This window comes from Callithrix jacchus, chromosome 18 (assembly GCF_049354715.1).
Source record: "Callithrix jacchus isolate 240 chromosome 18, calJac240_pri, whole genome shotgun sequence".
In the NCBI taxonomy this organism is placed as follows: Eukaryota; Metazoa; Chordata; class Mammalia; order Primates; family Cebidae; genus Callithrix; species Callithrix jacchus.
In genome coordinates, this window is record NC_133519.1 from 29,172,296 (window position 1) to 29,196,247 (window position 23,952).

At 41.0% G+C, this 23,952-nt stretch overlaps 1 protein-coding gene and 1 long non-coding RNA gene across 23 annotated transcripts in view; one reads left to right on the forward strand and one right to left on the reverse strand.

The window, feature by feature from the left end:
* Window positions 1-1,998: 1,998 nt before the first annotated feature.
* Window positions 1,999-23,685, reverse strand: ZBTB37 (zinc finger and BTB domain containing 37). Of its 5 annotated transcripts, none has more exons than XM_078356272.1 (5): window positions 23,449-23,685; window positions 22,735-22,930; window positions 20,702-21,650; window positions 17,910-18,009; window positions 1,999-7,828 (listed from the first exon to the last, which is right to left on the reverse strand). In XM_078356272.1, exons 3-5 carry the CDS (start codon window positions 21,622-21,624, stop codon window positions 7,340-7,342), a joined length of 1,512 nt encoding a protein of 503 aa, XP_078212398.1. In that variant the 5' UTR covers window positions 21,625-21,650; window positions 22,735-22,930; window positions 23,449-23,685; the 3' UTR covers window positions 1,999-7,339. The 5 variants fall into 5 exon arrangements, with proteins under 5 accessions (XP_078212398.1, XP_035135522.1, XP_008983240.1 ...); XM_008984992.5 differs by having other exon boundaries at window positions 5,630-7,828; window positions 20,702-21,653; XM_035279631.3 differs by having other exon boundaries at window positions 22,735-23,685.
* Window positions 22,849-23,952, forward strand: part of LOC100896123 (uncharacterized) — a 37,569-nt gene continuing 36,465 nt past the window's right edge. For 13 of the 18 annotated variants that reach the window (XR_013529517.1, XR_013529525.1, XR_013529518.1 and 10 more), the window contains exon 1: window positions 23,851-23,879. This is a non-coding gene — a long non-coding RNA (uncharacterized LOC100896123). Of the gene's footprint in view, window positions 23,880-23,952 lie in introns of all 18 variants that reach the window. The other 5 variants (XR_013529520.1, XR_013529523.1, XR_013529527.1 and 2 more) reach the window with 2 other exon arrangements.

Consider the following 23,952-nt stretch of genomic DNA (forward strand, 5'->3'; position numbering starts at 1 on the left):
TTTTTTTATTAACTGCTTTGCCTTTGTAACTTATTTTGTTGTTTCAAGCTTCCAGTATTTTTGAGCTAATGGGCTTTATCTATGTTAAGATACAAGGTACTAATATATTGATAATGGGAAAAATGTCAGGTAAGAATTTTATTTACATATGTACCCTCTGTAAAGATAATGTGGATTTCAAGTAATATTTGCCTTCTCAAGTCACTGCTGTGTGTCACAGTTGTGGAGAAAGATAGTCTGTCTCCACAACAAAACTGGATAATCTGCACCAATATCTTTCAGGTTTTGATATTACTACTTTTATCAATAATTACATACTTTGGAATGTAACATATTCAGATATTTCAAAATATTCATAATATCTAACTCTGGCTTATCCTGAACAAAAAAGCCTGCTTGCCTAGAAAGTAAAAAGACTGGCCCTGGGAAAAGCATCATTTAAGAGGAAGAAGACTAAAAATAGGGAAAGAGACTAGAAAATAAGAAAAAAGACCGAAAATTGGCTGGGCGCGGTGGCTCACGCCTATACTCCCAGCACTTTGGGAAGCCGAGGCGGGTGGATCACAAGGTCAAGAGATCAAGACCACCTTGGTCAACAAGGTGAAACCCCGTCTCCACTAAAAATAAAAAAAATTAGCTGGGCATGGTGGCGCACACCTGTACTCCCAGCTACTCGGGAGGCTGAGGCAGGAGAATTGCTTGAACCCAGGAGGCGGATATTGCAGTGAGCCGAGATCATGCCATTGCACTCCAGCCTGGGTAACAAGAGCAAAACTCCGTCTCAAAAAAAAAAAAAAAAAGACTGAAAATTATCAAGGAAGTCATAAAGCTTGGAAAACTCCACTGCTTTCAATAGATTCATATTTAAATTGACATCTATTACTAAGACCTCAAATAGAGTAGGATGCAGATGATTCAGTGGGCTAACAAAATCCAATTTCTTTCACAAGTCCTCATTCCAGATTAATCAGAATCCCAGGTTAATCAGAAAAGTAATACTCCCAAATCTCAAAAACCTACTGTTACTATAGGTATAAATGCTCTAAGCCAAGGCAGATCTACCCTAGGCAAATATTCTAGAACCTTACAGATGAATTATCTATTACTCAGAGGATATATAAGATAGATTTAATTCAAAAGCCCATATATCATTTCCAAATGGGAAGCAATTATTCTCTCCTCTTGCAAGGATTTGGTTTTTTGTTTTAGAGATGAGGTCTATGTTGCCCAGGCTGGTGCTCAAAATCCTGGCCTCAAGTGGTCCTCTCAACTCAAGTCTCCCAAGTAGCTGGGATTACAGGTGTCTGCCATCTCACTCAGCTTCCTGCAAGGATTTCTGTTTATCAGCACCCTAACAGTTCCCATTTTTCCCACATCGAGTATAAGTAAGCTATTTGAACACTAAGAATGAACATTCATAAATCAAATATGTAATGTTCCAATACATATTTAGAAGAATTAGACAATAACATAAATGGGAAGATAGGTCTAAAAGTAATTTGAAATCCTCAGATGTTTTATTATTTATTTATTTATTTATTTTTGAGACGGAGTTTCGCTCTTGTTACCCAGGCTGGAGTGCAATGGCGTGATCTCGGCTCTCCGCAACCTCCGCCTCCTGGGTTCAGGCAATTCTCCTGCCTCAGCCTCCTGAGTAGCTGGGATTACAGGCACGCGCCACCATGCCCAGCTAATTTTTTGTGTTTTTAGTAGAGACGGGGTTTCACCATGTTGACCAGGATGGTCTCAATCTGTTGACCTCGTGATCCACCCGCCTTGGCCTCCCAAAGTGCTGGGATTACAGGCTTGAGCCACCGCACCCGGCCTGTTTCATTATGTTTTAAAACATCCAGGAAAAAGGGAGAAAAACTTGGCTTTTTACTACTCTACATGGGAGAGAGTAAGTTTAAGAAGTTAAAATTAAGATACGTCGTAAAGGGAAAAGGTAGGGGTTCTAATTTAGAAAAATAGTACTTTGGATACGAATCAAAATACTTATTCTTAATTAATTTTTAATCCAGTTCGAGTTAACTCAAAGGAATGGCAAAACTTACTTATAACTCAACTTTAAAATACCTGCACCATTAAGGCAAGAACAAACCATAAGGCCAATTCTAAATGTTTTTAAGCAATAGGAACCATGAAGGAGCACAGAAAGAGCTATGAGAAGAGATCTAGAAAAAGTTGGCAAACTTTTTCAAGAAATATGCATATATGACAACATGAATTTAAAACCTCAACCAAATGATTATAAAGGCAAAACATCACAAGTGACAAATTGAGGAGGTAATTGTTTCTTGGGAGTTGGCAAATTTTTTCTAACAAGTACCAGACATTAAATATTTTCAAGCTTTGCAGGTCATGGGATCTCTGTCACAAGTACTCAACTTTGCCATTAGAAAGAAGCCATAAACAATACCTAAATGACTAAGTGTGGCCCTATTCCATTATAATTTTCTTTACACAAGCAAGTAGCCTCAGCATTTGGCTTAGTAACTATTGTTTGCTGACCCCTGATCTAATTCCTAAGTCCTAGGGGTGTATTTTGCTGAGGGTATCTTCTCAAACTTAGGGATTTGCCTGACAATTGTTTCTTTCTAAACCTGCTTAGCAACCAAAATATTTCAATATTTTAAACTCTTTCACATATAGCCTAAATAAAGAGCTCAATTTCCAAAGACTGAGTTCAATAAAGACTCATTTGTTATTCCTTGAACAAATAAGTACACTGATAAGGGGAAGAACATTTGAGGAAGAGAAAAATCATGCCTGCTGTACCTGAAAAAAAACTTCAGGATTCCACCTTCTTCCTGATTAAATGCCTTTCCACCATGATGAAGAAGACTTTTGTCTTTGTTCAATTTCCTTTCCATTATCTACTACTTTCATTTAAGTTAGATCATCTAGTCAATCAAAATATATCTAATTTTCACCAGTTAAAAAGAAACACAACTGGCTGGGCGCGGTGGCTCACGCCTGTAATCCCAGCACTTTGGGAGGCCGAGGCGAGTGGATCACGGGGTCAGGAGTTCAAGACCAGCCTGGCCAAGATGGTGAAATCCCCGTCTCTCCTAAAAATGCAAAACTTAGCCAGACACAGTGGCAAGCGCATGTAATCCCAGCTGTTTGAGAGGCTGAGGCAGGAGAACTACTTGAACCCAGGGGGGCGGAGGTTGTAGTGAGCTGAGATTGAGATCGTCCCACTGCACTCCAGCCTGGGCAGTAGAGTGAGACTCCATCTCAAAAAACAAAAACAAAAACAAAAACAAACAAACAGTTAATTTCAAGTAACAGCTAAAACTCTAAAAAAGTTATTTCTTGACCAAAGATTATTCAGCTATTAAGAATGACATTTACAGCCAGGTGTAGTCATCTGCCTATAGTGCCTCGGGAGGCTGAGGCAGGAGGACTACCTGAGCCCAGGAATTTGAGACTAGCCTGGGCAACATAGTGAGACCCTGCCTTTAAGGAGGGGGGAAAAAAATGAAGTTCTCTATTTCACCCTGCCACCAGACCAATTCCAACCAATGCCAGATGTCAGCTATGAAGCTGTGAGGATAAAGTTTTTTCTATCTTCATACCATCTTTGAAAAACCCTGTTTCACTGATGTAGAAAGAACTGAAAACATTTTAAAAAACGACAAAAATAAAAATGTTCCTTTATGAACTAATTTACCTTTATGTAGTTGAGATTGGATTTAACCCTCTAGTATAATAAAAATGGCATGGGGTGGTTTGCAACTTGAATAAAATAAAATTCAACTTGGTTCAGAGGTAAATACGGTTCTGAGCAAAGAGAACAAGTCATTAGAAAGAGCCTTTCTGCCTAAGTACAGCATTAACTGTTCATGCCAATGCTATATTTTATACTGGTATTAGAGTTTGGAAAGAATAAAGGTATATCTTATAATGCAAACAGATTAATATACTTCTATCTCTCTTCTTTGCTGAGAATACTGGATAGCTCCTTTGCTACTTAAATGCCACTCAATAAATGAAAACAGTCCCAGTGTTTGCAGTTTCTTGGCATTAAAGTACTTCATGATGATTTAGCTCTCATTGCTAATGTAGTTCCCCTCACAAGGTAACACGTGCAAGTTAAGATTTGGTAATGAATTTTCAGCATCAGCCAAAGTCCATTTAGAACATCCTAAAGAGGTATCCTCTGTACACACACCAACATAGGTATTCATTAATGTAGATAGAACATCAGTAACTCCTATGACTGATCCATCAGTGTTGCTAGCTAAGAACTAGGACAATGTCACAGTGAACCTGGGTAAGAATCTGGGACAGTTATTTAGAATAATGATATCTCTTCTAATTAAAATGGGGAAATTGTCTTCAAAAGTTTTAATTTGTTTAACAGCTAGCCTGCTTTAAATTTTCATGGCTCTGGCTCGGCCAATTAGGAGAGAACCAGCAAACATGATTGTGCTGAAGTGGTCCTAGATGACCAGGAAGCACCCTATTCACAGTATCAATATAGGAAAAAGTCATTTAAAGCGAATGAAAAGGGAGGGGAAACCCACCAAACATTCATAGCATTTCCACATGAATGAGACAGTCCCTACCTCGTTTGTTGCTAACCCTTGATGGATAATTGACAAATGTTGCAAAGTTTCTCTTTACATAAATTACTGCACTTCACCTTTAAAATTTGGTAATAGTTTAAAAAGCTCCATTTCTCACATATAATCTAAGGAACTAACAAAGCAACAAAGAACTTTCCAGGCCAAGTTCACTGGCTCATACTTGTAATCCTAGTACTTTGGGAGGTCAAGGTGGGAGGATTACTTGATGCCAGGAGTTCAAGACCAGCCTAAGCAAATTTTGTAGAGACACTTGTCGCTATAAAAAAATTTAAAAATTAGCCTGGACATGGTGGTGCATGCCTATAGTTCTAGCTACCTGGAGGCTGAGGCAGGTCAATCGCTTGAGCCCAGGAGTTCAAGATTACAGTGGGCTATGATTGCACCACTGCATTCCGGTTTGGGAGATTAAGAGTGAGACATTGTCTAAAAAAATATAAACAAGAAAAGAAGAACTTTCTAGCATACTATTTCTCAAAAGTAGGATGGACTTGAAGTTTTTTTTGGTAAGCTTAAAAGCTCCATCCAAAGCAGCATAATCTGTACTTCTTACCTCACTGCCTATTTAGTAATGGCAAACTCTGTCCACTGAAAACCTTATTACCAGTTGTTTCCCTAAGGATTTTAGTCTAATTCAATTTTACCTTTTCTATGCCAACGAGCATAGCCAGTCCCTAAAGATGGCTTTAGAAGACAGATTTTACCCTATCATGCTGTTGCCCAACTAAAGAGGAGGATGCACCAGTCTATGTCTTCTAAAGATGAAATACAGTTTCAATGCTGCCTTTAAGGGTAGGCTCTTATTAAATGGTAGCATCATTATCTTCCCATAAAAGATGCATTTCTATGCTTTTTCAGAAGAGAAAATAACCTTTCTCTTGAGAGAGGGTGCAGCTTTATGTACATGTGCAATTCTCAGATTGCTTAAGATCTACCATTTGCATCCTAATTTCTTATCACAAAGAAATTTCATTCTTTTCACATACCACACCTTTTCACATACCACACAGCAATCTCAGGAAAAGAGCACATGACTAACATTCTCACAAATGGTTTACTAGTGCAGGTATGACCTGCCCCTCTCCCAAAACTCTTTTACAATCATCTATGCCTCTGCATTGAAACAATTCCTTAAACCATTACATACTTAAATACTTAAAAGAAACCCAACAGCTAGTGCTCCATCAAGAGAAGCTAGAGGTTTTTCAACTTGCACTGTAAGTTATAAGCATCTATTTGCCTGCATCCCTTAATATTCCTCCTTCTCTCACTGCATGCAAGACAAGGTATCTAAAGTTCTACATGTTCGGTAAGTTCTTTCAATGCTGGATTAAGAATCTTAGAAATACCCAGAATTACTAAAAAGGTCCCTTGAAGTTTTAAAAATCTTAGGAATGACTAAGTAACTAAACCTGATCAAAACTGATCCTTTGATCATTTATTGCAACATGAGTCTGCATGATGTTTTCTGATAAGTGCCCTGTAGTATATTATTAAAAAGCAAAGCTCTTAGAGTCACCAGCTATTTGCTGATGGTTGGTTTATGAATTACTAGGTTTGCAGACCCGAGACATAGGTTTAAGTGAGGTTCTTCTATATGCCTGAAAATATAAACTATTACATATGTATAAGGAAATGAAATTGTGGTTGCAATAAGAACCATAGCGTTGAATTTCTTCAACCACAATACTGCAGAAAAAACATGTTTAAAACTTCATATAAAAGTTATCAAATAATGGAGACCTGTGGATTTAAAAATACAATCCAGGCTCATTTCACTGGAAAGTGACATTTTTGATGTACAATATTGCTGAATGTGAAAATAGGAGCCAAAGAGATTAGATGAAACTTTGGTAGTCAGCCTAACACATTAATTCACCTGAACTAGAGCCATTACTCAAGGATGTGTAGCACTATGGTTTACAAATACCAGTCAGGAATTTGCAGTACGGCTCTGTGCTGTTTGATATTTGCAAAACATAAAAACACTTCCCTCCCTGCTCTTCTCTTCCTCAACACAACGCTAAAGCCCCCAATGTAGCAGTACCTATTGCATATGCTTTGTTGCTCATTTCCCTTCCAGTTGCCAAGTGCTTCAGGTGATGCTGTCCACTAGAATACTGCTTTCAAGATGGCTGAATATATGAAATAACTAGGCAAAGTATTAGATGCCTAGTCAGGGCAAAGATAAAGTCTAACCTTTCAAAATAAGAACCACCAGCATTCATTTTTTTCTTGAAACGCAAAAATGCATGTTATGGCAGGGAAGGAAGAGGAGAAATTTCTCCTCTTCATCACCATCATGACTACCTCCTTCTCTCTTGTGGATGGCTGCTTCCGATGGTCGAGGCTCCTGCTGCATTTTTTAGATCTGGGCAATTATAGCCACCAAGATGATATGGACCAAAGTACAGTGTTCAAATATGACTGGTAGATAAATGACCATTTATCATCGTTTTGTTAAAAAAGCTTTTTTCCTTATAAAGTTAACAAACCAAGGCTGTTGATCCCTGAATTAGAAAGTTGATTTGCTTGATTATTTTCCAAAGTATGAGCGGGAAATAAGAAGGGAAGAGCCTTTAGTGCTTTTGTGTATGTTGCTAATCCTCTAGTTTGGCAACATCTTGGGAGTGCCTTCTGGCCTAGTGACATGGCATTTTGTAAGTCTAAAGTATCAGCCCATGGCCCTGATGCTGGCTGCTTACGACTCAAAGGGGAAGAGGGTCAGCCCCCTCCCCCTCGATGTTTCAATCTGGCCCAGTGGTGGACACAGAGCCCTGGACAGCTTCCCCAGGAGCAACTGTCTCTTCCTGTGAAGGTGACTCTTCCTCAGCTTGTCCTCGAGATGTGACAGTTGTTTCAGGGGAGATGCTGTGAGGCCCCTCCAGGGGTATACAGCCAGGGTGGTTTTTGCGAAAGTGCTGATTCAAGATGGCCTGGAAGGGGAAACTTTTGCCACAAACATGACAGTGAAAGGGCTTGTTGCCTGTGTGCTTGCGGATATGATACTCCAGCTGATCTTTCCGGGTATACTTCTTGCCACACATGCGGCAGACGAATGGTGTGATCCCCATGTGTAGGCGCATGTGGCGGTCCAGGCTTCCCTTCTGGTTGAAAGATTTGGCGCAGTAGATGCAGGTGAGACGAGGGTTGTACCGGAACCACCGCTCAGATACTTCCTGTTCTCGGAGATACTCCACATAGCCACTTACTCCCATCATTGCTGACTCTTCTACCTGTACCAGGTAAGGAAAATAACCAAGAAAGAACATATATTATTAAGCATACATATCAAAAGCAATCAAATCTATTTTTACTTGTTACTAAGATATATGTATATTTTTAGTGGAGAACCAAACAGAAAATTAATTACTACCAAAAAGTGAAGATATTGCCACAATAATTTTAAAAGATTTGAGAATACTCTGTTCTATTACTATATAAAAGAACAACACAGTAAAGTTACTTTCTGTCTGACCAGTTGGATGCTTATTAAACCCCAGCTGAATGTACAGTAATCTGAGAAGAATCTGAGCCCACTTACACCATACCCTGGATCCTAATCTTATAATTATATTCTAGACAATCAAGTACTTAGGCAGTACTGGTCTAATAGAACTATCTGTTTTTGTTTTTAAACAGGACCTCTCACTCAGGCTAGAGTGCAGTGGTATGATCACGGCTCACTACAGCCTCAACCTTCCCAGGCTCAGTTTGATCCTCCTACCTCAGCCTCTTGAGTACCTGGGACCACAAGCATGCACCACCACTCCCAGATAATTTCTGTACTTTTTGCAGAGATGGGGCTTTGCCATGAATTCCTGGACTCAAGCAATCTACCCGCTTTGGTCTCCAAAAGTGCCAGGATTATAGGTGTAAGCCATGACGCTCAGCCAGAACTATCTATGATGATGAAAATGCTCTATAACCTACCCTATTCATTACAGTAGTCACCAGTCACCTGTGGCTATTATTTGCAATATGGCTAATATAACTGAGCAATTTTTACAATTTTAAGTGCTTTCATTTACAATTTAAATTTAAAAAGCCACATGTGACAAGTGGCTAATGGCTACTATTTACTATATCAGATAGTACAGAATATATAATGACAAATATATTATAAATTATGACATCATTAATACATTATAATCTAGCAGTAGCTAGCTTTATAAAAATACATATAATTTGTAGGTGACAGTATTCTTTTTTATCTAAAAATATTTCAGTATCATATTAACATATTATTTTCACTCTAAAGACTATTGAAAGTTTAACTGACCTCAGAGTAAATTGTCGGAGGGCATGGGTTTCTCCTATCTGAAAACTGGGAGAGAGTATGAACATATTCTTTTCAATAAATAACTTAAAAATCTTGGATTTAAGGTCAGATGTGGTGGCACATGCCTATAATCCCAGCACTTTGGGAGGCTGAGGTGGGAGAATGACTTGAGCCCAGGAGTTTGAGACCAGCCTGGGCAGTACAGCAAGACCTCATATCTACAAAAAACAAAAATAAAAAAATTAGCTGGGTGTGGTGGTGTGCACCTGTAGTCCTGGCTCCTTGGGAAGGCTCAGGTTGAGGATTGTTTGAGCCTGGGAAGTTGAGGCTGCAGTGAGTTGTAATCATGTCACTGCACTCCAGCCTGGGTGACAGAGCAAAACCCCGTCTCAAAAAAACAAACAAAAAAAACCTTGGATTTAGAAATGCTTTTGTTCAAAATTCTGTATTAAAAAAAATCAATCAGAAATTACTTTACCCCAACTTAATAGTAACTAACTTCTGAAGTCATTAGGAGAATAAAACCCTTTTTAAATATGTGGGTAGGAATTATACATGTTTAACAGAGGCTAAAGTACCAATGCAAACAGAAGAAAATGTCAAAGTTGACTCCAGAGTAACTAGAGCAAGATTCACCTAGTTAGCAATTACTCTTGTCCCTGCGATTTTTCCCCTAAGATAGACAATATAGAAAATCTTGTGCCCTTTTAATTCTAAAAATGTGTTTTGTCTCCTCCTATCCTGATGGTGCTATTCAGCATTTTCAGTAGAGGTAGTTCTCAATAGGTGTGGGAAGCAGTATGTAAAGTCAAGGGTTGAATACTAAGACTGAGGTTTTCAGATTATTTTCTGACTTGTTTTATATTGATTTTTTTCAGTTTCATTTCCCTGGAAAATAAAAACTTAATTCACATAAAGAATGAGGGCATGGGTTTAAAGGGTGACCAAGGACAAAACATAGAATAACTTCTCTAAGGCTGTCTTCTCACCCATAAGGTACAAAGGTTTTCATATGATTTGCGAGCTTTAGAGAATTCTCATGAGAACTGAACTGATAACAGTACTCTTTTTTTCTAAAAACAATGGTAACTTTTAGGACCTATATTTTGAATGCATAATATTACATAGCAATTAAGGATGCTGAAACCTGGGTTCAAATCTGAGTTCTATTTATTGTGTGACTTGGAGCAAGTTAGTTAGCTATTCTGTTCCTCAGTTTCCTCACCTGTAAACTGAATATAATAATAGCATTTCGCTCACTAGTTGCTTTGAACATTGTGAATGAGTTAATATACTAAAGTGCTGAATAAATGTTAGCTATTATTAAACATTACGAACTCATATTATTTATAATCTTGAGGGTAACAATACCCTAAGAAATCTCCCCAACTCTAAGGAAGGTAATGTTATACTACTATTGTCCACATGCTGAAAGTAAACGCACTTCAGTAATCAGTGATAAACTGTAAGCACAAAAATCACACATTATGATCAGTCTCATCCAAAAAATTACTGCAGTGAAGTTGCAACAGAAGAACAAATACCACAAAATATAGATTGGGTCCTTGTCAAAGGCAGCAATACACTTTTGGTGGTTTATTGTTTTAAACTTTAAAAAGAAGCAAAGGCAAAAATGGTTGCCTCCGGTTCTCTATGTTGCCAAGAGGTGGATTATTTCACTCCTCTCACCAGGCAATTACCTACTAGTTTGTAAACTCTGCTGTAAGCACAGGGACATTCTGCACTGCCAAATATCTAGGAATTTGATCAGTGTTGGCTCAATAGCTATTTCTGAATGAATTACTCCATATAATAAATAAATTCCATATAAATGAAAGGTTTCCATCTTTTCAAAAACAAACATCAAGCTAGATACTTGACATGGACTTCAAAGCCTTCTACCATTCTAATCAGTTACTAACCACAGACTCACAGTTAACTAAAGGATCTTAAAAAATCATCTGACTTGATGTATTGTTTTTGAAAGATCTCAAAAATTAAGTATTTTACGAGCAACTAACTAACTCCCTATTTAGCAGGTGCCTATTTATTGAGCAACTACTAAGTAAACTTAGTTACTTATAATTACTTAGAGATAAAAGAACTCCTATTAATCAGGCACCTAAGAAGATAATGTCAGAGATACAAAGATTAGAAAATGTGGTCGGTCTCTCAAATGCAATTAAAATGCACTTGGATAGCGTCTGATCCTATATTCTTATTTCCCCAAAATGCTTCCCCCCACACCCCGCTAATTATTGTATTTGGGCTTTGTAGGCCTTCACTTAGTTGGTGATTCCTAAGTGGCCTAGTTTGTGTAAATATAATGTACTAGTCTTTCTCCATGTTCTTTTTTGAGACAGAGTCTTGCTTTGTTGCTCAGGCTGGAGGCAGTAAAGCGATCTTGGCTCACTGCAACCTCCGCCTCCTGGGTTCAAGTGATTCTCCTGTTGCAGCCTCCCAAGTAGCTGTGATTACAGGCACCTGCCACCATGCTTGGCTAATTTTTTCTTTTTAGTAGAGACAAGGTTTCTCCATGTTGCTCAGGCTGGTCTCAAACTCCTGACCTCAGGTGATCTACCTGCCTCGGCCTCCCCAAGTGCTGGAATTACAGGTGTGAGCCATTGTGCCCAGCCTAAACCTATTTAACCTTTAATCTTAAAGTAGAGAGAAGCAATTGGGGGCCTTCCATGTAGAAAGTAGGGTCAAAATACAAGAAAGAGAATAAATGCTGAATAAATGTTTTTTTTTTTTCTTTTTTTTGAGATGGGAGTTTTGTTCTTCTTGCCCAGGCTGGAGTGCAATGGCACGGTCTCAGCTCACTGCAACCTCTACCTCCCAGGTTCAAGCAATTCTCCTGTCTCAGCCTCCCAAGTAGCTGAGATTACAGGTGCCCACCACCATGCCCAGATAATTTTTTATATTTTTATTAGAGAAGGGATTTCACCCTGTTGGCCAGGCTGGTTTTGAATTCCTGACCTCAGGTGATCCACCTGTCTTGGCCTCCTAAAGTGCTGGGATTAGAGGTGTGAGCCACTGCACCTAGGCTAAATGTTGAATTTATATCCAAGTCACTCAGGAACTTTTATACAGGTGTAAAAAACTTACATCAAAGTGGCCACAAGATTGCTTAATAGGAGATGAACAAATGTAACTTCGTATTTACCACTAGAAACTAACGCTTTATGTGAAATCTTGAATTTATGAGGAGGAAGGGAGGGTAGGAAACTCTGTACCTGTCTGTTCTTTTCCTAGTCCCTTCCCCTCATTCCTGAACTGCAGGAGACAAAGCCTCTTTGGGCTTTGGTGACCCCATTGCTGGGGTGTGTTTATTTGGTTGTTGACTTTGCTGTACTGGGTACTTCCTTGTCCATTTTCTAACCATTCTGTAACACATGCTGACTCTTTCTTTCCCCTTCCCTTCTCCTTTCCCATGAATTTGTTTATTCATTGGGAAATACAATGAATAAACAAAGACTTATTGGTACTAAAACTGTCAAAAAAGCAAAAACACAAAAGGAAAGAAAAGGTGGTCTCTGCTCTCAAGATTTCAGTTTAACAGGAGACACAAAACTAATGCAAATAAAAAAGGAACAACATATATGAGTCCAGTGAATTTGGAAAAACTGTATTGTACCATGCTATAATAGCAGCCTAAGAAGAAAAAAATCAAAAGAAGACTGGAGCAGTTAGGGCAGATAAAACCAGGAGTTGGGCCTTGGATGAACCCAGACACCTGAAAAGAATGAGGCATTCAGACATCAGATGCAGAGAAAGAAATAAGTTTAACGTGGTTCTGATACATGGACAGTCTACCTGTTTGAGACAGTGAATGCTGACGAGTGGTGGGAAAAGTTGGGTTAAAAAGATTGTGAATTACGGGCCGGGCGCGGTGGCTCAAGCCTGTAATCCCAGCACTTTGGGAGGCCGAGGCGGGTGGATCACAAGGTCAACAGATCGAGACCATCTTGGTCAACATGGTGAAACCCCGTCTCTACTAAAATTACAAAAAATTAGCTGGGCACGGTGGTGCGTGCCTGTAATCCCAGCTGCTCGGGAGGCTGAGGAAGGAGAATTGCCTGAACCCAGGAGGTGGAAATTGCGGTGAGCCGAGATCGCGCCATTGCACTCCAGCCTGGGTAACAAGAGCGAAACTCCGTCTCAAAAAAAAAAAAAAAAAAAAAAAAAAGATTGTGAATTACTTGGAAAATGAGGCCAAGTATATTAAACTTCACGTCATAGAAAAAGTTACAGAATGTTTTTAAGTAAAGGAGTAACTTTATCAGTGTATTCCAGTGTAATCACCCCATAATCAGGAAGTTCTTCAAGTCTATCAAAATTCATTCTTACTTTAAGTCCTTGCCCTGTTTTAGTTCTCTGTAGTCTACTGGTGAGAAGACTTACCATATTAAACTTTCATACCATTAAGGCATATATAACACCTCCACACAATCTTACTTATCTATTTCATTACAGCCTCTCTGTACCTTTTGCTTCAGCAAGGTAAATACTCTTACAGAATTCTCATTCTTATCCCTATCCCATCTATAAATAAAATAGATTATCCCTTCCTAACTTATTTAAAAACTGCATTTAAAATCTCCTTGAAGGTGGACATGATGGCTCACGCCTGTAATCCCACCCCTTGGGAGGACTGCACCTTGGTCTCCCAAGGGATGGGATTACAGGTGTGAGCCACCATTGAGCTCAGGAATTCAAGATCAGCCTGGGCAACACAGTGAAACCCTGTGTCTGCAAAAAAAAAAAACCAAAAAGTTAGCTGGATGTGGTGGCACATGCCTGTGGCCCCAGCTATTCAAGAGCTCAGGTGAGAGGACTGCCTGAGCCGGGGAGGGCAAGGCTGTAGTGAGCCATGATCGTACCACTGCACTCCAGCTTGGGGGACAAAGCAAGACCCTGTCTAAAAAAAAAAAAAAAAAAAAAAGACAAGGCCAGGTGTGGTGGCTCATGCCTATAATCCCAGCAATTTAGGAGGCTGAGGCGGGTGGATCATGAGGTCAGGAGATCGAGACCATCCTGGTCAACAAGGTGAAACCCCGTCTCTACTAAAAATACAAAAATTAGCTGGGCATGGTGGTACACGCCTATAGTCCCAGCTGCTCGGGAGACTGAGGCAGGAGAATTGCTTGAACCCAGAAGGCGGAGGTTGTGGTGAGCCGAGATCATGCTATTGCACTCCAGTCTGGGTAACAACAGCAAAACTCTGTCTCAAAAAAAAAAAAAAAAAAAAAAAAAGACAAATAAAATCTTGATAACACTTTCCTTAAGTGGACACTGATTCCATCACCTTCTAAGCAATCCTAGTCCCACAACACTATTACTGAAGTCTATACTGTATAGTCTTACGTATTTTTTTTGTATTTGCTAGTCTTTTTTTTTTTTGAGACAGAGTTTCGCTCTTGTTGCCCAGGCTAGAGTACAATGGCACAGTCTTGGCTCACCACAACCTCCGCTTCCCAGGTTCAAGCGATTCTCCTGCCTGAGCCTCCCGAGTAGCTGGGATTAAAGGTATGCACCACCATGCTTGGCTAACTTTTTGTGTTTTTAGTAGAGAGGAGGCTTCTCCATGTTGTTCAGGTTGGTCTCAAACTCCTGACCGCAGGTGATCTGCCTGCCTCGGCCTCCCAAAGTGCTGGGATTACAGGCATGAGCCACCACGCCCAGCCCTAGTCTGTCTTACGCCCCCATTTAGTTGTAACGTCTGTCTCATTACTGAATTTACAGTTATGTACCACATAACAACATTTTGGTCAATGATGGACCACATATGTAACAGTGCTTCTGTAAGATTATAATACAATATTTTTACTCTATTGTTTCTATGTTTAGATACACAAGGATTTACTATGGCTTTATAACTGCCTACAGTATTCAGTAGAGTAACATGCTATATAGGTTTGTAGCCTAGGAGCAGGAGGATATATCATATAACCTAGGTGTGTAGTAGGTTATATCATCTAGATTTGTGTAAATATTCTCTGTTTGCACAATGACAAAATGGCTTAGCAATGCATTTCAATACATTTCTCAGAATATACTGTCTTAATTAATGACATATGTCTGTATCTGCATAACAGCCCCCTCTGCATTCTTATCATACCATATTTGAGAGATGAGAAAAAGTGCCCTAATAATGTGAGTGAAATTACTTTTCCTCTAAGCTCCTAATATTTTCTCTAACATCTTATCAAAACTAAAAAACATAGTTTGTGACAACGTCTTACTGCTATTACTATACGAGGTACACAATAAATATTCAGTGGTTTAGGCTGGGCGCAGTGGCTCACGCCTGTAATTCCAGCACTTTGGGAGGCCAAGGCAGTGGTCGATCACCTGAGGTCAGGCGTTCGAGACCAGCCTGACCAGTATGGTGAAACCCCCATCTCTACTAAAAATACAAAAATTAGCAAGCAGGGCATGGTGGTTTGTGCCTGTAGTCCTAACTACTCCGGAGGCTGAGACAGGAGAATTGCTTGAACCCAAGAGGTGGAGGTTGCAGTGAGCCAAGATCACACCACTGTACTTCAGCCTGGGTGACAAAGCGAGACTGTTTCAAAAAAAAAAAAAAAAAAAAAAAATTTCAGTGGTCTACATAAAAATTAGATGAGATACTATCAGTGTAATGCAGAGGCTAAAAACATGAGCTATGTAATCTTAATCCACAAGTGTTTTTCTTTTTTTTAGACAGAGTTTCGCTCTTGTTGCCCAGGCTGCAGTACAATGGCGCCATCTTGGCTCACCACAACCTCCGCCTCCTGGGTTCAAGCTATTCTCCTGCCTCAGCCTCCCCAGTAGCTGGGATTACAAGCATGCCCCACCACACCTGGCTAATTTTGTCTTTTTAGTAGAGACGGGGTTTCTCCATGTTGGTCAGGCTGGTCTTGAACTCCCGACCTCAGGTGATCAGCCCACCTCAGTCTCCCAAAGTGCTGGGATTACAGGCATGAGCCACTGGGCGTGGCCCAAGTTTTTATTTTTTAAAGACAAAAATGTTCACAATTTATTGTGTTCTACTTGGTGAGTCCACTACCTTTAAAAAAAAAATCATTCACTCAGACCTGTGAGAAAAAAAAATATCAACCAACTACTCATACTAGTTGCTAAGGAGAGTTGCAAAGAAAATAGAAAAAACCCCCATAATTCCTATCCTTTTTAGAATGTGTTAGTCTAACAAAATATTCAAGAAGAAAATAAATGACAAAATACAGTACATCAAATAGCAAACACACAGAAAAATGTGTAAGCAGTTGGGCACAGTGGCTTACGCCTGTAATCCCAGCAAAATGGGAGGTTGAGACAGGCAGATTGCTTGAGTCCAGGAGTTTGAGACCAGCCTGAGCAAACTGGCGAAAGGCCATTTCCATTAAAAAAAAAAAAAAAATTAGCTGGATATAGTAGTTTGCACTTGTAGTTCCAGCTACTCAGGAGGCTGAGGCGGGAGAATCACCTGAACCTAGAAGACAGTGGCTTAAAGAGAGCTGAGACTGCACCAGTGCAATGCAGCCTGGTCAACCAAAGTGAGACCCTGTCTCAAAAAAGAAAAAAGAAAACATAAGCAATTTGTTTATAAATACATCATGCAGGCCAGGCGTGGTGGCTCACACCTGTAATTCTAGCACTTTGGGAGGCTGAGATGGGTGGGTGGATCACCTGAGGTCAGGAGTTCAAGACCAGTCTGGCCAACATGGTGAAAATCTGTCTCTAGTAAAAATACAAAATTTAGCCAGGTGTGGTGGTGGGTGCCTGTAATCCCAGCTACTCAGGAGGCTGAGGCAGAAGCATTGCTTGAAACTAGGAGGCGTAGGCTACAGGGAGTTGAGATTGTGCCACTGCACTCCAGCCTGGGCGACAGAACGAGACTCTGTCTCAAAGAAAAAATATACACACACACACACGTATAAAATCAGACTTTCCATGCCAGGTTCTAAATTACCTGCATGTAGTTTTCAGGGGTTATTTTTTATTACTCTCAGGTCTACAGAGTGGTTATTATAGTCAGGAAAGAGTTCCACAATCTTGTTATTTTTTTCTACTTCCCAAATTCTGCTGACACCAATAGTGTATTTTCCTGCACGCTCACAAGCAAGAATAAAAAAGTAATCAAATACAGTTTTTCACTTTGCATTTTTTACATAACGTGTCAGGCTGTCTACCGTAACGAAAGTTCTATTTCTTTCTTTGTTAGCCTTATGCTATGAATTTATATTTCTTGCTTTACTGCACTGACTAGGACTACAAGTAAAAAGTAGAAGTGGTGGTAGCAGACATTCTGTCCATTCCCAATTACACAAGGGAAGCTTTCAGTAATTTATCATTAAGATGTTTTCTAGGGACAGCAGGGGGTAGGGAGTTGGGGAGGTATAACACTGGGGCAAATGCCAGATACAGCTGATGGGGAGGAAGGCAGCAAACCACATTGCCATGTATGTACCTATGCAACAATCTTGCAAGTTCTTTGCATTTACCCCAAAACCTGAAACGCAATAAAATATATTTTTTTAAAAAAAGATGTTTTCTATAGATTTTTTAGACAGACACTTTCGATGAGATTAAGAAAGTTCCTTTGTATTTCTAGTTTGCTAGGAGTTTTAGTCAACTGCTCTTTTCTGTATCTATCCAAGTTGCCACATGTAATTTCCCACTTTTTCCCTATTAAGGAAGATTACATTGATTAATTTAAAAATGTTAAACCAGCTTTGCATTTCTATATTAAATCGTAATTTATTACATTGTATTATACTTTTTGTATATCATCAGTGTTATTTTGTTAATGTTCTTTTGAAGATATTTGCATCTATGCTTGGGAGAAGTATCAGTCTGCAATTTTCTTTTCTGGTGATGTCTCTGTATAATTTTAATATTAAACTTCTGCTACCCTCAGGAAAAAAATACAGTATTTCTTTAACAAGGCCACGGTTACCTCTTCTATATCTTTCCTCTTTCATTATTTTCTATTCATACACAGTAGCAATTCCTCAAACCCCCACAGCAATTCTAAATCCACAACTCCATACCTGGGAGCTGGGTTGCTTAGGCTCATCCATTCTCCCAGGAGACTCACTTCTGGCTCTGTGTCTCTCTGTCAAGGGAACAACACTGCCGGAGGGGCTAAATCTGTTGGAAGAGGAACATAAAGGGGACTAATAGAAAAGCAGTGTCCAAGAACTTGAAAAATGGTCATGTCAACCCTCCTTATTCTATGGCTGAGGAAAGAACAAACCAAGCAACAGATAACTGAGAAATAGTTTCATGGAATTAATACATAATCTGATTTGAAATAATAGGTTAGCCCTAGTAAATTTAATAAACACAAAATGGCATAACAGTGACATAATAGACTATATGAGCTAGTGACGCCAAAGCCAAATATAAGCTTCCTTCCTTACATAAATACTGGGAGATCATAAAAGAATAAATTAAAACTGGGCCTCTAATTTTGTTTCTTTTATTTAATTATCAGGTTTTTGGCTATTTCTTCCCCCAGGTCCCAGGATAACCTGTTATTTGTTTTAGACTGTTGATAGAGATCATGAAGATTAAAAAAATCTTTGCACTGAAGTTGCTATTACTTCTTTTTTGGGGGGGAGGGGTGAGGGTGGGTGGACAGTCTTGCTCTGTTGCCCAGGCTGGAGTGCAGTGGTACTACAATCTGGGCTCAGGGCAATCTCTGACTCCTGGGTTCAAGTGATTCTTGTGTCTCAGCCTCCTGAGTAGCTGGGACTACAGCTACTATGCCCTGCTAATTTTATTTGTATTTTTAGTAGAGATGGGGTTTTGCCATGCTGCCCAGGTTAGTCTCAAACTCCTCAGCTCAGGCAGTTACCCTCCTTGGCCTCCCAAAGCATTAGGATTATAGGCGTGAGCCACCATACATGGTCTCATATTTTCTATTTTTTTTTTTTTGAGATTGCGTTGGCCAGGCGAGGTGGCTCAGTAATCCTAACACTTTGGGAGGACAAGGCGGGCAGATCACGAGGTCAGGAGTTTGAGACCAGCCTGACCAACATGCTGAAACCCCGTCTCTACTAAAAATACAAAAATCAGCTGGGCATGGTGGCGCACACCTGTAATGCCAGTTACTTGGGAGGCTGAGGCAGAATTGCTTGGACCCAGGAGGTGTTATTTGTTTTAGACTGTTGATATAGATCATGAAGATTAAAAAATCTTTTGTGGTGAGCCGAGGTTGTGCCACTGCACTCCATCCTGGGCGACAGAGAGAGACGCTGTCTAAATAAATAAATAAATAAATAAAAGGCAGGGTCTTGCTCTGTTCCCCAGGCTGGAGTACAGTGGCATGACTTCGGCTCACTGCAACCTCTGCCTCCCAGGTTCAAGCAAGTCTCCTTCCTCAGTCACCCGAGTAGCTTAGATTACCGGTAAGCGCCACCATGCTCCGCTAATTTTTGTATTTTTAGTAGAGATGGGGTTTCACCACGTTGGCCAGGCTGGTCTCAAACTCCTGGCCTCAAGTGACCCACCCACCCATCTCAGCCTCCCAAACTGCTGGGATCACAGACGTGAGCGACTGTGCTGGCAGTGATATTACTTCTGAATTTTTTTTTAACTTTTTTATTTCCATAAGTTATGGGGGTAGTGTGTGGTTACGTAAGTAAGTTCTTCAGTGATTTGTGAGATTTTGGGGCACCCCTCACCTGAGAACTTCTGATACAGTTCTAACATAGGAGGATAAGAAGTTCTATGCTCAAGAATATTTTAATAAGGATATAGAAGGACAATACTCAAATCAAGATCATCTGAAGCCAGGTGCTGTGGCAGGAGAATCTCCTGAACCCAGGAGGCAGAGGCTGCAGTAAGCCAAGATCCTATCACTGCACTCCAGCCTGGGCAACGGTGAGACTTCATCTCAAAAAACAATAAAATAAAAATAAAATAAAAAGATCCCCTGAAGTGGATGCAGTATACACTATCTGAATCTCTGTGACACATCTGTCGCTCAAGACCAAACCAAAGTAATAGTTCTTTAGTTTTCTTTGCTCATATGGTCAATTTAAATTTATTTTTAGGAGGGGAAAAGAACCAATATTACCAATCTAAATTAGTAATATTTCTTTCAATTGGGACTTTCTCTCAATTGACTAAAACTCATGGTATTTCCACCAAAAAGAAATGTTCTAATAAATACAATGTACTAAAAGAGAAAAGTAAGGCATAGGGCATAGTACCACTGGTGAAAAAAGGGAGATTCTCAGGCCTGTGGTAGCAGCAGTCATCCATGAATGAAAACGGAAGATACCATCACATGACAAGGGAAAAAAGAAATAAAAAATATCCAAAAAGCTTTTCTTCAGAATATTTTACTAATTTGAAAAGAACAATTACTGCTGGTACCATTCTTCCTCTAATTTGGTAGGTGGGGGTAAAGAAAAATAAGCAGTGCTGCAAAGCAAAGTGAAACTTCCCGAGGCCACCTAGTGGTGTGATAACACACCAAGGAAGGGCAATACTGCCAGGTTCCCCAGCTGATGATCAGCTCCCTGCCTGGAATCTTGAGGAAGCCCCTGGCAATTACTGATCCTAGTGTGGCTGCAGATGCTATTCTGATTCATGGAAGTGCCTAACTTTACCACAGTTCTCACAACATTGTGAATATTTCAGTACTAGGAGCTTCCTGCTTAAAAAAAATAAGAATGCAAGTCTTTTGACACACCTCCAGTTTCCCCAATGTCAACTTATTTTAACCAAGAAAATCGGGTAAGGAAGATGCTCTCTGTACTACAGAGGACCCACTTTAGTGATGTCTACACAGCAGCCATTACATGGGAAAACAAAACCAAACCAAACCTACCTGTCAATTTCACTGCTTGTTGGCCGAGCCACCTTGGCTCCTGAAGACCCTAAAGTGTAATTTTCCTGTCCTACAGAACCATGGCCTGTGGTGTCAATCACCATGGCCGTGACCTCCTCTGCACTACTCCCATCTTCTCCAGAAGGCTGATTCTCAGGCCCAAGCCACTCCTCCAGATTTTCAGTTTTGATGTGTACTGCTCCAAGAACTCTAACTTCATCATCACTCCGACCCCCACGGTCTGCTACTCCTGTCTCCACATACCACTGTCCTGCTCGGTTGATCCGAAGAATGGGCTCCCGGCTCTCTACATCAGAACTTGGTTCAATGATCTGAGGGCTGGTGGACTCCTCTGGAGGACTTAGCTCTCTGATATCCATCACAGCACTAACCTGACCTCGCCGGTTTCCCTTTGGGGTATTATGTCGTGGGCTAAGGGAGTGGCTGAGATTTGGGGTAACCCTGTGAGACTCTGGAGGTCTCTCTTGATGCTTTGTCCTTGTTTGACTTAATTCTGCTTCGACCTCAGCCACATTAATTTTGAAATGAATGCCCTCCAGGATCTGTGTACATTTGTCTATAATATGCTGCATTTGCAGAAAACTGGCAGCTGTTAGGTAGCTGATGATATCTGCCAGTTGCAGGCATATCCGCCCTGTGTAACAGAAAGAAAGGAGCTGTTCAAAAACAGTAGGGTTCTTGATGACTGAAATGGAGACAGTACTCATCTCATTCAACGACATGTGATCCCGGAAATAGGGGGAGCTGGCAGCCAGTACCACTTTGTGAGCCCGAAAAGCTTGTCCTTGCACATTGACCACAATATCACAGAGACGGCCCTGCATGCGCAACTGGTTTAGATGGCTCAGGACAGAGTTGCTGAAGTCAGGAATCTCCAATTGTATGTTCCCACCTTTCTCCATGGTCGTGCCTGAGGGTGCATTCAACCCTGCTAAAAAAAGAAACCATATTCTAATTAATAATTACATTTTTACTCCCCGGATGTTTCCCATTTCAAAAGTATTTAAACAGTATTCGGTAAAATTTCAAAATCTCCAGGTAAAAAGAAATACCTTCCTTATGTTTAGATGTGGAAACAGAATTACCAACAGGTTTATTGTAAGCTTCACAGGAGGATACAGTTAAAACTAAAAAGTGGTTTTCAGACTCCTAAAAATTCATCTTATGACCATACTTTCCTTACTAATAAGGTATATAACAACAAAATAGAAAGTTCAACAGAAAGTAGGGGAAAGGACTTTTAAGTGTTAACTATAAGGTGCTTGCAGACTGAACATAAAATCTCATAATAACTTTACAATTTTTCTCTGTAGAAGGAAAGCTTTCTGAATAAATGTAGTTCTACATGGATGGCTTGATATCCCTCTTCTTAGTATTCCTACATGCTGCAAGAATTACGTTTATTATTTTATACAGGGACTAATATTCCACATGAATGTAGGCTAGTATTTCTAAGCTTAAGAGTCACAGCCCTCACAAAAAGACTTTGGTTATAGGGCTGTGAGGCAAATTCTAGGTTAGGGTAAATTCCACAGCTGTGCCAGGATTCAACTTAGATGTAGAGAATGTGAAAGTTCAGTTGTCAGAATTAGGAAAGGTGGGTAAATCTGCCAAATTCGAAGTTGGCAATTTCAAGGTGGTGATGATACTTCGATCCTGAAATGTCGTTCTCCAGATCCGACGGTAAAAAAAACAGCATTTACCAAGTATGGCCAACATTTTTCCATTACAATATTTAAAAAAAAATAGCTGAAACATTACACCTGAAGCTGTATACAAAATTGTTGAAAATACAATTTCATCTACTGAAGTTTGTATAAATCCCAACAGGAAGACACTTACTTGAACCCAATGTACATCCACTTATCTATACATTTATATTAGTTACACCACACCTGAAACTTCAGGAACTTATTCTGTCAAGCTCACAGTCCTGCCCCGAATTAACAACAAACTTATTACAAAGGGAAGTGTATACACTGTTTTCAAGAAGCAACTTTAGCCAATCTGACCTTTTTCCAAAGCGTTATTGTTTGTTTTGAAACTTTTAATCCAATAAGAGCCTCTGCCGATGCCATCATGAATTCAGATGTGTTTATTTTGGAGCCTACACCAGCGCCTTTTTTGTTTGCTCTTTCCGGCAATTCCCCAGTGAGGAAGCCCCTGGAGTAAAGTCTTTCGCTACCGTCGGCACTGGAGGGGTGAGAGCTGTAAGAGGGAGAATCGGGAACGGCATGGGGTTGGCCACTCCAGCACTTGAGCAGCTTTCCTCTGCGTTAGGAAGCATGGGGAGAGGGTAACTGGATGAAGGGCAAAATGTCACTGAGGAACTTTGGAGAAGAGGGGGACAAGGCGTCGGGCGGGGGAGCCAACGCTCAGGTGAGAACTAGGAAGGGGGCGGCGCCCGGGGACCCGCTCCAGGCGGCGGCGGGCGGGGAGCAGCCGGGAGGTGGGTGTGCGTATCTGGGTGTGTCCCGGCTGCGGTGGGGGAGGGGGCAGCCCATCCCGGGGTCCTGAGGGAGGGGCCCCGCGAGGGGGCGGGTCTGGTAACTCAGCCCGGCCGGGGGCCAAGGAGGTAAAAGGTCGCCCGGTGCCTGGAGGCGGGGTGAAGGAAAGTAGTGAGCGCCCCAGGAGTGCGCTGCGGCGGAGAGCGGACGACGTGACCCTGGTGCAGGGCAGTGGGACTGGGGTGTGGGGCCCGAGTCCAGTCAAGGAGCAGCACCTACCTCCGGGGGTGGAAATGGGCCGGAATGGGCCGGAACACCGTCCCGGAAGTGAAACCCCCCACCCCCTCCCACGGAGCGGGCGACGTGCCGGAAGGAAATCACTCAGCCTTACACCGCCCCCCTTCCCCCACCCCAGAGCTTTCCTTGCTTCGCGCCCCCTCCCCTCTCTGCTCTTCCTCCTAAATCGGGAGGAGGGCGGGAGCCCGGCGTCTTGGTCAGGTCTCCACCCACAATGGCGAGGAAGGGCGGGGAAAAGGGGCGGGCTTAGGGGGCGGGAAGAAGGTGGTGCTGGAAGATTGAGGGCGGCTAGCGGGAGGAGCCGAAGCAGTTGCTGCCGGGAGCGTGCGTCATGACGTCACCAAGGAAAACCTTTATATACGGGAGCTCAGGCACCATTTCGTCCTTTCGAGGTAGGAGGCCAGTTTTTTCGGGTATGTTTTGTCTTTGTGAATGTTGAGGACTTTCGGGCCCTCCAGCCCTTGTCAGTTAAGGTCACCCTAAACT

What these genes read in the sequence shown, in the direction of transcription:
- ZBTB37 (XM_078356272.1), bottom strand. Translation starts at nt 21,624, where the DNA reads ATGGAGAAAGGTGGGAACATACAATTGGAGATTCCTGACTTCAGCAAC. An exon ending in ACAAGCAGTGAAATTGACAG is followed by an intron (nt 18,010 to 20,701) that starts GTAGGTTTGGTT and finishes CTCTTCCAACAG; the next exon opens with ATTTAGCCCCTCCGGCAGTG. An exon ending in CTAAGCAACCCAGCTCCCAG is followed by an intron (nt 7,829 to 17,909) that starts GTATGGAGTTGT and finishes TACCTGGTACAG; the next exon opens with GTAGAAGAGTCAGCAATGAT.